The 17,161-nt window shown below is 38.6% G+C and overlaps 1 protein-coding gene across 1 annotated transcript in view; it reads right to left on the bottom strand.

Moving 5' to 3' along the window:
- RANBP17 (RAN binding protein 17) overlaps nucleotides 1–17,161 on the bottom strand; it is a 358,620-nt gene that overhangs the window by 43,678 nt on the left and 297,781 nt on the right. The window contains exons 23-24 of the mRNA XM_063086918.1: nucleotides 6,521–6,735; nucleotides 4,401–4,539 (exon numbers count right to left, since the gene is read on the bottom strand). Coding sequence (XP_062942988.1) covers nucleotides 4,401–4,539; nucleotides 6,521–6,735 — 354 coding nt within the window. The remainder of the gene's footprint in view (nucleotides 1–4,400; nucleotides 4,540–6,520; nucleotides 6,736–17,161) is intronic.

Genomic DNA, 17,161 nt, shown 5'->3' with positions numbered 1-17,161 from the left:
TCCATTGAGCCTATAGTAGAAATCAAACCTGCTATAATCCAAACAAAACCAATAATTGCCTCTTTGCAAATGTATCATTGTTGAGAAAGGAAAAAGTGGTTACTTTCAACATTCCAACTAGCATCCTTTCCTGAAGACACAGCACTTACCTGCCAGAGTTATCCAATGGTTACAATGCCAATTTGCAACAATACAATAGGCTCAGGATAAAATCACCAAGACAAGGAAAACCATCTCTATCAGGCCTCTAGCTGTCAAAGCTGTCACCTTTATCAGGTAGAACTAGCAGGCTGGTATTGTGCAGAAGAATGGGTTTTACAGTTAGAAAGACTCCTAGATCAAAAATGTATTAGTTGGGGCTGGCCAGTTAGCTCACTTGGGAGAGCCTAGTGCTGGTAACACCAAAGTCAAGGGTTTGGATCCTCATATGGGCCAACTGCCAAAATAATTAAATAAATGAAAACTACCAATCTCTGAAAATGCAAAAAACAAAACAAAAAAAACCAAAAAAAGTATTAGTTGTATTATCTTAGGCAAATTGTTTCACCTCTCTAAGTCACAGCTTACTCACCTGTACAATAAAAATAATATGACCAAATTAATTGATTCGATAAATATTTAGGGGCTGGCTGGTTAGCTCAACTGGTTAGAACATGGTGTTATAACACTAAGGTCAAGAATTTGTATCCCTGTACTAGCCAGCTGCCAAAAAAAAAAAAAAAAAAATTACTGAGCACTTACTATATATTAAAAGCTGGGAATAAAGTAGTGATCAAGACATTGTTCCTGTCCTTTAAAAGCTTACAATCAGGTAGGAAATAAGAACAAACAGTGTTCTTAGAGCACCTAACCCACTTCTGGTATGTGGGATGGTTGTGAGAATGAAATAAGTGAATTATATATATGAAAACATCTATGACAGCATCAGGCCATACTGTGTGTCCAGAGTCACACACTTAAGTGGCAGCACCAGAACTTAAATCCAAGTTCAGTATTCCCTCCATAATACCACTTTGTCAAGACTCTTTATTGAGAGCTTTGTTAAAATGCAGATTCCAGGCCTGACCAAGATCACATTTTGAGAATAACATAACTGCCTGCTACTAATTCAAAATCTTCAAGTATTACTATAATATGATAAAAGAATGTCAAGCCAAACTGAAATAATAAGACTTCTGCTTCCATCCATGAAAGATTAACTGTTATGAGAATTTGCCCTCCTGCCATTAACAACTAGAAAACAGGACAAAATATATATGAAACGATGGTTTTAAATTATTGCACAAGAAGTGGTACAAGACTATTAAACCAGAGAGGAGAGAATCAAATGAGGTAATTGCTACAATTGTTTGAGCTTATTGCCCAAAGTAGTTTCCAGCCTGCAGGCCAGGAAGAGGTAACCCAAACAAAGCCAAGTGGTCTCACTAAATTGAAGGAAAAAAGGTTGGAATTTGGGGAGGCTGAGGCAGCTAGAACTTGTGATATAGAATACCTGCATGTAGGACCTATGAAAGGAGAGAGCTCTAGAGATCTGCAAGGGAGTCTTCTCCAGTGTCTGTCTGAACAATGACGTGTGCATGTGTAAGAAGAAACTCCTCAAGGTTGGGGAAAGAATCATTGAAAAGTAGTAGGCCAAATAATTACTGAAGATTACAAGTTGGGAATGGTTTGTGGAGGTACTTCATAATACATGGAGCATTGGAGTGTCCTCATAGGGGTCATACCTCAGTAGTGGGCCTCAATTACTCTTAAATAAAGGCTGCCATTTGATCTCAAATGAATCAAACTGATCTAAAACTTACTCAACTGCAAGAAAGAACAAAGTCCATAATCTTTAAAATACATTAAAATCCAGCTGAATAATGTAAAATTCACAATGTCTGGCATCCAATTAAAAATAACAAGGCATAATAAAAATGAGAAAGTAAGGAGAAAAATAAATCCATATAAACAGATCCAGAAATGACATTAGTAGACAAGGATCTTAAAACAGGTGTTATAAATCATATACATATAATCAAGGTTAAAGGAAAACATGAACTTGATGAGGAGAAAATGGAACACATTAAAAAAATCCAAAATGGAACTTATAGAGAATAAAAATACAATGTCTGAAATGAAAAGAAAAAAAAAATACAGGATTAATAGCAGACTAGGTACTGCAAAACAACAACAACAAAAATTCAGTGAACTTGAAGATAAAGCTATAGAAACTAATCAAAATAAAGCACGGGGAGGAAAAAAAAAAACAGCATCAGTGAGCTGCAGGACAATAGCAAGAGGTATATAACACATGTGGAACTGGAGTTCCAGAAGAAGTAGAAATGGAGGGAGAGAGGTAGATTGTGATTATTTGAAAGTAAACTGTGGTAATGTTATTTGAAAATGTAGCTTGTAAACTCCTAGATAACTACTAAAAAATAAAGAGGTATGGCTAATAAACCAACAGGAGATATAAAATGGATTCTTAAAAAATACTCAATTAATCGAAATCAAAAGAAAGCAGGTAAAAAGCAAAAAGAACAAAGATAAGGTGAAATAAAGAGAAAACAAATAGCAATATTGTAGATTTAAACCCACACATACTGGTAATTATATTAAATGATTGAAATACTCATTAAAAGGCAGAGATAGTCAGATCTAATATAAAAGTATGATCCAACTATATGCTGTGTGTTCAGAAAAATGTCCCTATCCTAATCCCCAGAACCTGTGACCGTTAGGTTACACGGCAAAGGGAATTAAGGTTGCAGATAAAACATGTATTAATATGTAGATTATCTCCAAATTGAGCTTTTTTTTTTTAAACCAGAGAAACTGACAAGTTGATTCTAAAATTTATATAAAAATGCAAAGGATCCAGAATAGTCAAGACAATTTTAAGAGAGAAAAACAAGATTGGAGGGCTGTACTACTTGATTTTAAGACTTCCTATAAAATTAGGACAGTATAGTATTGGCACAAGGTAACCAATAGGTAAAGAATATTCTTCAAAAAAAGGTGCTGGAAAAATTGAATATCCATATGTTAAAAAAACAACAACTCAGCTTTTACCTCATATCATATACAAAAATTAAAGTGAAATGCATCATAGAGCTAAACATTAAGAGCTAAAACTATAAAACTTCTAGAAGAAAATATGGGAGAAATATTTATGGCCTTGGCAAAGATTTCTTAGAATAGGCTGCAAAAAACATAAGCCATAAAAAAAATAAATTGAACTTTTTCAAAGTTAAACTTTTGCTCTTCAGAAGACAATGTTAGGAAAATACAAAGACAAATCACAGGCTGAAAAAATATTTGCAAAACATATATCTGATAAAGGATTTGTATCCAGAATATATAACTCTTACAACTCAGTAACAAAATAACTCAGTTAAAAACATGGGTAAAAGATTTGAATAAATACCTCAGCCAGAAGATACAATAATGGCAAATAAGCATAAAAAGATGCTCAAATCATTATTCATTAGTGAAATGCAATTAAAACCACAATAAGATGCCACTAGGATGGTTAAGATTAAAAATACTGATAATACCCTTGCAGATTGGGGAGACGAAAAAAAATACCAATCATAGCAAGTGTTAGGACATGGAGCAACTGGAACCCTCATACATTTCTGGTGGGAACAAAATGGTACAGTCACTTTGGGAAACAGTGTCAGTTTCTTATAATGTTAAAAATACATTTAGCATATAATCCAGAAATCCTACTCCTAGGTATTTACCCAAGAGAAATAAAAAAATATGTCCACATAAAGACTTGTACATGAATTTTCATAGTGGCTGTATTCAAAACATCCATCAGCCGGTGAATGGGTAAACAAATTGTGGTAATCCATATAATGCAATACTCATCAAAAGAAAGGAATAAACTGATTAGTAAAATAACACGGCTGAATCTTAAAGGCACTATGTTAAATGAAAGAAGCCAGATACAAATAACTTCATATAATACGATTCCACTTGTGTAAAATTCTGGAAAAGGTAAACTATAGTGAGAGAAAGCAGATAGTGGTTCTCTGGGGCTGGGGGTAGGACGAAAGGACTGATTAGAAGAGGGCATAAGGGAGCTTTTTTGCAGTAATGAAAATGTTCCAAATATTGGTTGTGGTGGTTCAAGATTATTTATAAATTTGTCAAGTCTCAGTGAACTTAAATTCACTTAAAATTAGTGAATTTTATTGTATGTAAATTATGGTACAATAAAGCTGATTAGAAAATAAACTGTAATCAAAATACGAAAAAATACATTTGCCCACTTGCAAGTAATAGTTATATTCAGTTTGGGTTCATAATATCTTTTTTCCATTTGCAGGATGATAGTCTCAATAAGCACATACATTAAGAGACCACAGTCAAGTTTTTCCTCTGGAAATCATGTTCTCCACGATCCTTACCAAGAGTAGTGAGTCCCTCTGAGATAGATGTGAGAACGTACAGGAGTACAGGAGGCTCTAAGTTGGTAATGAAGCTCATGTGGTCTTGGGTAAGACATTCCAGGAGTGGATAATAAGACTGGCTCAGTTTCCGATATTGCTACAACACAGAGATATACTAAATGTCAAGTCACAGGGAGGAAAAAGACATGTTACAGTCTAGTGAAAATTGCTATTTATAAGATTGGAAAACAGTAAACTTACTTAAACAAAAGGTCAATAAACATACAGAAAAAAATGACAATGATTCCCAATTCAACATTTAAAGGGGTTCTAATAGGAATCTCTTGATCTCTAGAAATCCTAATTTGAAGCTATAGCATAGTATGTTATTTCAATTTTACCTAACACTTAAATACAAGTAAAATCCCTGCAGTGTGACATAAATTCACATTTATGCAGTGTGAGTTATTCTTCTGGACTGGAATATCGTAACACTGAACAGTGCTTAACAGTGGCTAGGCAACCTTTTTGTTTGTTTTTTAAATACACAAAAGATTTGTGTTATAGTAAGATTTGGCACTATAGTCTACTGTATTTACATAATACCATCCTATCTAACTAAATCAGAATTTGGTCAGTGGCTTAATATTTACCATACACTATAGGCAAAAGATAATTGCATGAGAAAGATACCCTAGAAAATCTCAAATGCAACCCAAACCAATGTCAAAGTACAACACGCATAAGACAGATACATCAGAGCAGCATTTCTTAAAGTGAGATTAATCCCATGAGAATTACTTGTGGTGCTTATTAAAAATGCAGTTTTCTGGTCCCCACTCCAGACTCACTAAATGAAAAGCTCTGGAGTGAAGCTCAGAAATGTGCATTTTTAACATATATCCTACAAGTCTTATGCACCCTTCAAGTTTGAGAATTACTCAAATGGAGAATTGCTTGACTATTAGAAAAAAAGTGAGAGAAAAATTCCTGGAACCACACCAGTTTTCTTGGTAGCCTTCAATTGTAGTGAAGCGTCCCCTCAATGAGGTGACTATAACATATGGCTGATTCGACTAAAGTTTCTACTTTGTAATTTCTGTCATACAGGCATAGCCTTTAACGAGCATTCCATTCTACTACAAGGAGGCTTAACAACTTTCGCTTGAGGTGTGGCCCTATTAGGATTAGTTTAGAAAGGTGGAAGAGGGTGCACTAGTCCATTAGAAGGTCAAGGAGCATTTCTTACACAGGCTGACTAACAAATGCCCTCAGATCTTACTTGTAACCTTGGGGTGGGAGCAGATGGGGAAACCTGAATTAAGCCTGAGCATGAAATCTGCTGTTACTAGGTAATTATTGCAACCACGTTGGGCACATATTGGCTTCTGTGTAATCAGACAGAGATGTTAAAAAAAGAAGTCTGATAATGACACAGGTCAGTGCAAGGGCCTGAAAATTTGAATTTCTAACAAGCACTCCAGGTGTTTCTGATGGGCCTCAAAGTTTGAAGACCAATGACATAAATCACAGAAACTAGACAATAGAGCAGAAGAGGCATCTAGTAACCACTTAGTTTAATCCACTTATTTTAAATGGAGGAGGAAATTGAAAGCTGGAGAAATACAGAACGTAATTAATTCAAGGTAAATGACTAGTAAGAGGCAGAGCTGAAACTATATGCTAGGTTGCTCAACTTTTAGTTCAGCACTCTGTCCACCACACCAGAATTTTAATGGAAAAAAAAATGCCAAACAGCAGGAAGGTGAAGATCCTGTAGCCAATTCTGTATTGTCTACTTAAGGAAATACAGACCTTTTTTGAATTATAAGTACAGTTATAAGCAATTTGTTGTAATTGCTAACTATTTTCTCTATAGGTAAGACCTGGAGTACTCTGGATGACCAATTTCTCAGAAGGTAGTAGCTGCAGCTTTCTAAACTGTACACTTAATTATATAAACACAGTCACTATAGTTTTTAGTCCAAATTCTGTATGTTAGATCAAGTATGCTGTCTTAAAATATACAATGTTCTGGTGCTATTCTAACTTGCCAGCCTTCATTATAATAATTCCAGGCCTGTGGTGGTGTTACTTCACATTTCACACGAAGACTCCCATGATGCATGATTACTTACTAGCAAGTCACTGTGGGACACTGACAGCAACATTTTGACAAAGGCCTGGAGTACATTGTCAAAATGGTTGTCTCCATACAACTTGAAGACACCAAAGCTGACATAATTCCCACACAAGGCAGATTTGAGAGCTGAATAGCAGATGGAGATGCCCTTGAGTTTCATTGGATAAATCTGATATTTTGAGAGGCTCCCAAGGGACAGGATCTGATTACCTGTTTTAGGGTGAAAGCAGAAAGAGAAAGTGAAATAAGTAGATGTAATTCAAAGCAGTTATAAGGCACACTATTTAACATTTTCATTTTACTGCTAATGTTCACCTCCCCCAGCACTGTTCCAAGAATTGCACCATCTATTTTAATGAAAAATATAAATATATAAGGCAACTTACCTGAAAAGTACAAAGTGGCCAAGGAAAATCTATCAAGGTATTGGAAAAGGTCTATATTTTTATCTGCATGGTGATTAAACAGATGTATACATAGATATGCAAAAATTCATTGAGTTGTATTCTTTAAGATTAGTTCACTTTATGTACTTGAATGCTTGTGTTACCCTTCAACAAAAAGTTTAAAAAACATAAGAAAGAATAACCAACCAAGACAAGAGAGAAAGATAACCTAACTGAGATGTAAATTACTCTAAATTCTGGCTGAATTTTTATATGAACTTGATCTTAAGTTACTTCACTTTCAGGAGCCTCATAGCTTTGGTATATGAATTAAATAAGACATATAGAAGTTCTTGACACAATCTACAATAAATATTACTTCCTTTATCTCCTTCTTTAGAAGGTCTCAAGAAATGATTGTTTTAAAAAGTATCTTAAATTCTATGTTGACCATCAAAAGACAAAGAAATGTTTATATAATCACCTTAAAATCATCTGTAGCAGTTAGCACTGAAATGTGTGCTAGTAAGACATGTTAGTTACTAGGCCATACCTAAGAATGCTTTTTTAAAAAATTTAAAGTCATGTATGTCTCTTATCTCTGCTTCTTCTTGTTCAATTGAGTACTGCTTCTAAAATTGAAATTAAATTCAATTTACAAAATTTAGAGGTATATTGTGGTGGTTTATACTGTGTCAACTCGCCTAAAAAAGAATTAAGTTTCCTAGAACCCATTTCCCTGTATGGTTGTGGGCTAGAACTGGCGAAAAGAGAAATTTATGTGAGATTTGGAAGGTAGAAGCGAGGTAGCTGCCATGACTTTTTGTTGTTAAAACATAATTGATTGTACATATCTGGGGGATACAGCATTGAGTATCAATACCGGTGTGCAATATGTCATGCTCAAATCAGGATAATTAGTATATAGTATATTCAACATTACACATGTAATGATTTTTTGCGGCCCTTTCCTTATTTCTTGCTAATGCACCCTCCCCTTCCCCCTTTCCCATAACTGGTGGCCTCGGTTCTGTTCTTTTTTTTGAAAGTTTAATGAATTACTGTGATTGTTGTTTGTTTGTTTCTTTTTTTAGCACCTACTTATGAATAAGGACATGTGGTATTTCTCTTTGTGTGCCTGGCTTGTTTCACTTAACATATTTTTCTCTAAGTTCATCTTTGTTGCTACAAATGGCAGATTATCATTCCTTTTTATAGCAGAGTGGTAGTCCATCAATGGACATTCAGGTCGGTTCCAACACTTGGCTATTGTAAACAGAGCTACAATAAACATGAGAGTACAGGTATCCCTTTGACATGATTTCTATTCCTTTGGGTATATACCAGCAGTGGAATTGCTGGATCGTACGGCAGTTCTATCTGTAGTTGTTTGAGAAACCTCCATACTGTTTTCCATAATGGCTGCATTAATTTACAGTCCTACTAACAACAATGTAGGAGGGTTCTCCTTCCTCTGCAATCTTGCCAGTATTTGTTATTCTCTGTCTTTTTGATAATGGCCAGTCTAACTGCCACGAGATGATATCTCAGCGTGGTTTTGATTTGCATTTCCCTGATGCTTAGTGATGTTGAGCATTTTTTCATGTGTCTGTTGGCCATTTGTATACCTTCCTTTGAGAAATGCTTATTCATCTCCTTTGCCCATTTTAAAATCAGGTTTTTTGCCTTTTAAATTGCTTGAATTCCTTTTATATTCTGTATATTAATCCTTTGTCAAATGCATAGTTTGCAAACATTTTTGCCCTTTCTGTAGGCTGATTTTAGCTCTGTTAATTGTTTCTTTTGCTGTGCAGAAGCTTTTTGGTTTGATATAATCCTACTTGTTTAATTTTTCTTTTGTTGCCTGTGCTTTTGGGGTATTATTCATAAAGTCTGCCTAGTCCTACTTCCTGAAGTGTTTCCCCTGTTTCCTTTTATGAGTTTTATAGTTTCAAGTCTTATATTTAAGTCTTTAATCCACTTGGAGTTGATTTTGGTATATGGTGAGAGGTATGGGTCTAATTTCATTCTCCTACATATTTTTTTTTGAGAAGATAAACATATAAACAAAATAGACAAACCATATATGGATGTCATTTTCACAGCTCCATTTACTGAAGAGGCAGTCTTTTCACAAAAGTATGTTCTTGTTGCCTTGTCAAAGACAAGTTGGTTGTAAGTATGTGGGCTGATTTCTGGGTTCTCTATTCTGTTCCATTAGTCTGAGTGTCTGTTTTTATGTCAGTACCATGCTGTTTTGGTTACTATAGCTCTGTAGTATAATTTGAAGTCAGGTAGTGTAATGCCTCTGACTCTATTTTTTTTTTGCTCAGGATTGCTTTGGCTATTCTGGGTCTTTTGTTGTTCCATATAAATGTTAGGATTGTTTTTTCCTTTTCTGTGAAGAATGTCATTGGTATTTTGATGGGGATTGCACTAAATCTGTAAATTGCTTTGGGTAGTATGAGCATTTTCAAAATCTTAATTCTTCCAATCCAAGAGCATAGAATATCTCTCCACTTTTTGTTTCCTCTTTAATTTCTTTCAGCAGTGATTTGTTGTCCTTTTAGAGATTTTTCACCTCCTTAAATTGATTCCTGGGTATTTTATTCTTTTGATGACGATTGTAAATAGGCTTGCTTTCTTGGTTTCTTTTTCTGCTAGTTTGTTGTAGTATACAAATGCTACTGACTTTTGTGTGTTGATTTTGTATCCTGCAACATTATTGAAATTGATTATCAGCAATAAGAGTTTTTTTGGTAGAGTCTTTAGATTTTTCTATTTATACAGTCATGTCATCTGCAAACAGGGACAGTCTGACTTTGTCTTTTTCAATCTGGATGCCCTTTATTTCCTTTCTCTTGCCTGATTGCTCTACCTAGTGCTCCCAATACTATGTTAAATAGGAGTGGTGGGAGTAGGCATCCTTGTCTTGTTTCTGTTCTTAAGGATGATAAGCAGTGGGTTTGTCATATATGGCTTTAATCATGTTGAGATACTTTCCTTCTATACCTAATTTGCTGAGAGTTTTTTTTTTATCATGAAGGGATATTGAATTCTGTCAAATGCTTTTTCTGCATGTATTGAGATAATCATAATTTTTGTCCTTGATTTTGTTGATGTGGAATATCACATTTATTTACTTTCATATGTTGAACCATCCCTGCACCCCTGTGATGAATCCCACTTGATCATGGTGTATCATTTTTTAGATGTGTTGCTGTATTCTGTTTGCTAATATTTTGTTGAGGATTTTTGCACCCATATTCATCAAAGATATTGGCCTGTAGTTTTCTTTCTGTTGTTGTTGTGTCTTTGTCTGACTTTGGTTATGAGGGTGATGCTGGCCTCACAGAATGAGTTTGGGAGAATGGCCTCTGTTTCAATTTTTTGCAGTAGTTTGAAGAGAACTGGTATTAATTCCTCTTTCAAGGTCTGATAGAATTCAGCAGTGAAGCCATCCAGTCCTGGGCTTTTCTTTGTTGGGAGACTGCTGATTACTGATTCAATCATGTTGGCTGTTATTGGTCTGTTCAGGTTTTCTATTTCTTCTGGGTTCAGTCTTGGTAGTTTGTATGTGTCCAGAAATATATCCATTTCCTACAGGCTTTCAAATTTGTTGGAGTATAGTTTTTTATAACAGTCTCTAATGATTCCTTGTATTTCTGGGGTATTGGTTGTAATGTCGCCTTTTCCATTTCTGTTTTTGTTATTTGTGTCTTCTCTCCTCTTTTTTTAGTGTGCCTAGCTAATGGTTTGTCTATTTTGTTTACCTTCTCAAAACACCAACTTTTTGCTTCATTCACCTTTAGTATCATTTTTTGGGTCTCTATTTCATTAAGTTCTGCTTTGATCTTAATTATTTCTTTCAGTCTACTAACTTTGGGGTTGGATTGTTCCTGTTTTTCTAGTTCTTTGAGGTGTAGTGTTGTTTATTTGAAATCTTTCTATTCTTTTGATGTAAGGGTTTATTGCAATAAACATCTCTCTTAGTACTGCTTTTGCAGCATACCACTGGTTTGGGTATGATGTGTCTTTATTTTCACTGGTTACGAGAAATTTCTTGATTCCTATTTAATCTCTTCTTGGACCAACAGGTCATTCAGGAACATGTTTAATTTCCATGTACTTGTATAGTTTCCAGAGTTTTGCTTGTTTGCATTTTTGTTCTACCAGTGGGTTTTTTTTTCTTGTGATTATCGTTTTTTGATTCCAGATGCCAGACTCCCTTGAATATTTCTTGTAGGGCTGGTTATGTGGTGCTGAACTCCCACAGTTTTTGTTTGTCTGGAAAATACACTATTTCTCCTTCACTTCTAAAGGAAAGCTTTGCTGGGTATGGTATTCTTGGCTGGCACTTTTTGTCTTTTAGGATTTTGAATATATTACCCCATTCTCTTCTGGCCTGTAGAGTTTCTGTTGAGAAGACTGCTGTTGGTCTGATGGGGACTTCCTTATAGGACACTTGACACTTTTGCTGTTTTTAGGATTCCCTATTTGTCTTTGAGTTTTGCCAGCTTGACTATAATGTGTCTTGGAGAGGACCTTTTGAATTGAATCCATTTGGGGTTCTTTGAGCCTCCTGGATCTGAAGGTCCATGTCTCTCCCTATACCCAGGAAGTTTTCCACTATTGTGTCTTCGAAGATGTTTTCAGTGTGTTTTCCTTTCCATTCCTCTTCCAGAACACCCATAATTCAGATGTTTGTTTGTGTAAGTTTGTCTGCTAGCTTAGACTCTCTTCATTCTTTTGATTTTTTCTTTTGTCTGCTTGATTTATTTTGAGAGAACTTTCTTCAAGATCAGAAATTCTTTCTTCTGCTTGCTCTGGCCTGCTGCTCAAGCTCTTGGTTGTGTTTTTTATTTTGCTGAATGCATCCTTCAGATCCAGGAGTTCTGCTACATCCCTTTTTAAGGTATTGATCTCTTTGTAAATTTCCTCCTTCATAACCTAGAAGGTTTTTCTCATTTCATTGTCTTCCAACCGAGTCTTCTTGTATCTCATTGAGTTTCCTTAAAATTGTTGCTTGGAGTTCCTTTTCAGTCATTTGAAAGATTTCCTGGTCTATGGAGTCTGGTACTTGAGAATTATTGTATTCCTTCAGTGGTGTCATATTTCATTTTTTCGTATTTCTAGCATCTCTACTTTGATGTCTGGTCACCTAGTAGAGCAGCTGCTTCTTCTATTACTTTAGAGTGGGCTTTGAGGAGACAGACTTCCTCCTGTAGATGTGTTTTATATTGACCACTGAGTAGGGTCTTTTAGTATTGGTTCTGGGCAGATGCAGTAGTGTAGTCTCCATGTGGGTACTTCGGCTGTATTCAATGTCACAGTTGTGTGTGAATGCCTCCATGGCCTAGGCATTGGGGCACTCAGTAATTCCTTGCTGAGGTTAGTGATACTGTGTTGGGTTGTCAAAGACATGGGAGAGCTCTTGAGTTCTTGAAAGAAGCATCTGGGTGCCCTGTCACTTTTTGGTTTAGATTGGTGTCCCTGGGAAGGCTTGACGGCACCCTGGCTAGCGTCCTGTGACCCTGATGGGTGCACTGGGGCATACTGGATCTCCTCAGTTTGAATGGGTGACCCTGGGAGGGGTTTCTCTTTCCTCTTTCCAACAGTCAGAGGCTCCTTCTAGGTCCTTGCTTCCCCTGGTTGGGGGATGGGTTAGTGGTGGCTGTGAATTTTCTTCCTTACTCTATTTGGCTATCCTGGGTTTCTGCACTCTCCAAGGATTCTATGTGTCTCTCCCCTGATCAAGGCAGTCATGTGGGCTGTGCAAATACTTCTCACCCCCAGGTGGACTACTGGGGGGGGGGCAGCAAAATTCCCCTGTGCATTGGGCCACTGGGTCCCAGGTCTATGCTCACTCACCTCTTTCCCCAGGTTCTACCAGTGTCCCTCCCTTGTGTTAGTGCAGTAGAATGCTTCGTGGGCCACCCTTGCCTGAGTAGTGGCTGTGGCAGTGGCTATGGAGGACCACCCATGTGGTGGTGGTATCTGTGGCAGTAGCAGGCCACCCACATGATGGCACCCCACACTCCTGTCATGTGTTGGCAGGGGCTGCCCTCAGCTCCTGAGGTCCCTAGCCATGACTCTGAAGGTAGCTGTGGTTAGTGACGGTTAGAGTAAGATGCAGAGATGCCACTGGGTTCCAATTTGTCCTTGTTCTTCCCTGCTCCGTGTCTGGAACTACCAGTGCTGTTGACCAACGACCCCAAGTCCACCACCAAACTCTTGGCAGCAAAATTACAGAAGCAGCAGCTCTCCACTGACTTCTACAACACTATACCAGCCCACTTCCATCCCCCATCCTTTTATGGTCCAACTCCAGCAGCTGGATGTGCCTAGCTTCTAGATTTCCCTGCAAGTTCTAACTTGTCCATTCATAACATTATTTCAGTAGGGCTGATCAGTGATTTTTTTCCTGACCTTTCAACTATCCCTTTTAGACCTATTTCCCCATATTTGAACACGACTGTACTAGGTCCAATTCCCAAGACAAATTCTCCATTCCATAAGTATCTTAGTGCTTCTTTTTCACTGTTTGAAGCCTGACTTACGTGCACATCATGGTAATGACATGTGTACTAAGAGGTTAAGGAAGACCAATACTCCTAGCAGAGCATGAAACATAGGAGCAGCCCAGGTGAAAAGTTCTTCTTGATCTGCCTTGATCTGTTCTGTGTATATGGAATATTTTCATGTACGTGTTTTCCTTAGTGCAGCCTTAAAAGGTCATGTGGCTTTTCTTATAATTTACAGACCTAAATGACAAAAACCATTGTCTGGAAGGCTAAAGCTTGGAATTTACTCAATACCAAACTCTATGCTCTCTTTCATGATCTCATCCTAACTTGCCTTACAGAGATATAACAGTTCTAAAAAGATTCAATATGGCACATTTGTTTAATAGCTACTATGTGTGAGGTGCTGGGATAAACAAATGAATAAAATAAAATCTCGGCTCTGAGGAAGTTCAGTCTGGTGGGGGAAACAGATTTGTAGATAAATAATTCTACACAATGTGACTAACGTTATCAGAGAGGTACATCAAGATGCTATGGGAACAGACGAAGAGACTAACTCTGCTTGGGCAGGAGGGCAGACGGGAAAGGCTTCAGAGAACAGGTTATCTTTGAAGTATCAATTGCAGTATCCCAGGTTGACTTGGAGGAAGAGGAGTACATTCTGGGTAGATTAAGTGCTAAGGCATGGAAGTCTAAGAAAGCAGGGTATTGCAGAAAAGCTCAGTTCTCAAGCATTGCTTCTCTACCTTTGACTCAAATTCAATTTAATCTAAGATGGATATTTTCCCTTCTTCCCTCTTTCAAGAAAGAGTAGCACTGTATAAATGTGATAGAAAGAACTAGGGTACTTTTGGAAGGGTAAAGGTGGCTCATATATTTTGTGTTTGTGGGGAAGGCCAAGGTCAAATGGAGCAAAGTTTTGGGGCCTTTTCATGCTGATATCCTCATGGGGAAAGTAAAGGTCCTATATTCTACAGCAAAAGATGGAACAGGCAGACCAAGAACTGTGATGGGAAGAAAAATTTGTAAAAGACTGGATAATGTATCGGCAAGAAGGATTATTTATTTTTATTTTTAGTATTTTAAAAAAATTATTATTTTTTTTACATTCTAAGATGTTGTGGAGCAATGGGAGGGGAAGGAAGGAGGGGGGTAGGGAGACAGAGATGGAGGTGGGAGGTGGGGCTGCTCCAAGGCTAATTCCTTCACTGGCCTGGTTGTGGAGGGAGGTGGGTGGCTGAGGCCCACAGGCTACCCCCCATTCTGGCTTGGGAGCCCAGGGGGTTTCTGGTGGCAGCTTGGTCATTGCTGGGCTGGATGCGAATGTCAGGGGGTGTGGCTGAAGCCCTCTGACCCCCCCCACACCCCAGCTCAGGGTCCTGGGAGGCTTCCGGCAGCAGGTCAGTAATCACCAGTCTGGATATGGACATCAGGGGTGTGTGGCTAAGACCCTCAGCTCCACCCCTCCCTAGCTTGAGGGCCAGGGGGGCTGCTGGCAGTAGAGTGGTCATCGCTGGGCTGGAGGCAGACACGGGGGACGGGTGTGGGCATGGCTGAGGCCCTCAGCTCCCACCCCCCACCCCCAGCGTGGGAACCTGGGAGCTTCTGGTGGTGGTGTGGTTGTCATTGAACTGCATGTGGATGTTGGGGGGGCATGGCTGAGGCCCATGGCACCCCCCCAACCCAGCTCAAGAGGCTGGGGGGCTTCCGCAGAGGTTCAGTTGTCATGGACTGGATGCAGAGGTCAGGGGGATGTGGCTGAGGCCCTCAGCTACCCCTCACCCCAGCTTAGGACCCCAGGGGCTTCCAGATCTTCTAGGTTTTATAAGTGTTCTTTGGTGGTGTTAGATCTTTACTGGTTAATATAAGAATTACCTCTGATCTGTGGGTTTTTTGGGTTTTCTTTCAGTTCTGTGTTGGGATTATTAGTTACCCCCACCACTGAAACTCTGCACTAGAACTAACTTGTCCTTTGCTTACTTCTAAAATGGGGGAACTGCCTGTGGGGACCTGTACTTGAGCCCTGTAGTTGAGCTAAATTGCTGCTTTGCTGCTAATTCTCTGGGGAAGGCTTTTTGTGAAGCTCCGGTCTTAACTGTTGACCTTTCAAGCACTTCAGGGTCTTGTGAGGTCCATTATACCTGAGGTGGAAACTCTGGTCCAGGCCTGAGTCTTTTCAGCAAACTGCACCCCCCAAAGTTCTATATTCCTGACCAGTCTCCACTGAGTGGGCTTGTGCTGATTGGAGGGCAGATCTGCTATCCATGCTGTGCCGCAACATTTCCCCGGTGGGCCAGTCTCCCTCACTGCTTGGACTCCAAACACTTCCCAAGGGGCAGGCTATGTGCTGGTCACTTGCAATGACTCACCAGCCTTTGAGTGGCTCCTTTTTTCAGTTGTCAGTGGCCCCTTGCTTGTATGTGGGTCCATGGGAACTCTGTCAGTGGTCTTGCTGGCCAAGGCCCTCCTCTCTCTTGCAGTCTCCAAGCAACTTCACACAAAAGGCACAGCTACAGTTTTTGCCAGCTCTTGCTCTATGTGCTCAGCAGGGCCAGCCTTGAACTAGCTGGGGCTCGAAACCCTCAAAGTGGTCTCTTCTTTCTCTCATTGTAGCTTCTCCCGCCCTTCATGAACTCCACAGGTCTTTCTTTTCCCCTGAGCTCTAGTGGCCCCAGCTTGGCAGTCTTTGCTTTGTAATAATTGTAAATTGGTTGATTGGAGGAGAGAGTGGAATAGACTGGAGACCATCTATTCTGCCATCTTGATTCTCCTCCCCAAGAAAGATTATTTAGAATCACAACTTTTATCCCTACATTAAAGTTGCAATTTGCCACATATGTCTTGTCTTTTGGACTATGCCAAATACATCTACATCAATTAAAACAGTAATTAGTATACTATTATGACCTTGCAACAGTAGAATGATTAACATATTTGAAACAGAAAACTATCTCATTTTGCTCAAGTGTCTGACCATTCCATGGTGGCTATGACATGCTGTGGCTTGGCCAAGTCATCACTTATTCATTCCAATTCAGTTTTATTCAATATGTATTATTCAACAGTACTTACTGAAATTGAAGGCCCTGCCCTCCAAAAGCTTAAAATCTAGGAGTTAGACTCACATTACTATAAACAGGAGTGATAGCACTGAGGTTTGCTTTTGATGTTCCTCTCTAAGTATGATAACCCTCCTTGTCTTCCCTGCTCTATCCCACACCTAGAAAGTCCCAACTCCTTCCTTCCCAGCACTTCCTCCTAAGAGAGAGATCCACACTGCACTGATGAACAGCTAGGAGATGATGGCACTGCCAAGTTGGCAGCCACTGAAGCCAGTAACTGTTGCCACTTTTGTACTATTGTAGCAGCAGGAAATGGTACTTTCCTTAATGAAATTAAACAGACTTATAAAGGTTAGAACCAAAAGGAAAATCTCTAATTGTTTCCCACTGACTACATCTGCCATAACTGGGGGGCAGGGAAAGAGGAGCTGTTATATCCTTAACACTAGATCTGGGTAAGGTGGATGTTGAGGCTATGTTGGGGTTCAAGGGAAAAGAATGCTGTGAACTCAATATAAATTCAATAGGTAAATGGAGGCACAAGTACCATGGAATTGCCATTCTTACTCTTATACATGCTGTAAGCAGTAAAAGAAATCTCACTAAACAATACGGGAAAACAACTGGAAATAAGCATAGAGGACTCTTGGGCTAGATAATT

Source organism: Cynocephalus volans, chromosome 2, assembly GCF_027409185.1.
Source record: "Cynocephalus volans isolate mCynVol1 chromosome 2, mCynVol1.pri, whole genome shotgun sequence".
NCBI lineage: Eukaryota > Metazoa > Chordata > Mammalia > Dermoptera > Cynocephalidae > Cynocephalus > Cynocephalus volans.
The sequence above is the reverse complement of the archived record's forward strand: the minus strand, read 5'-3'. Positions and strand labels throughout refer to the sequence as shown.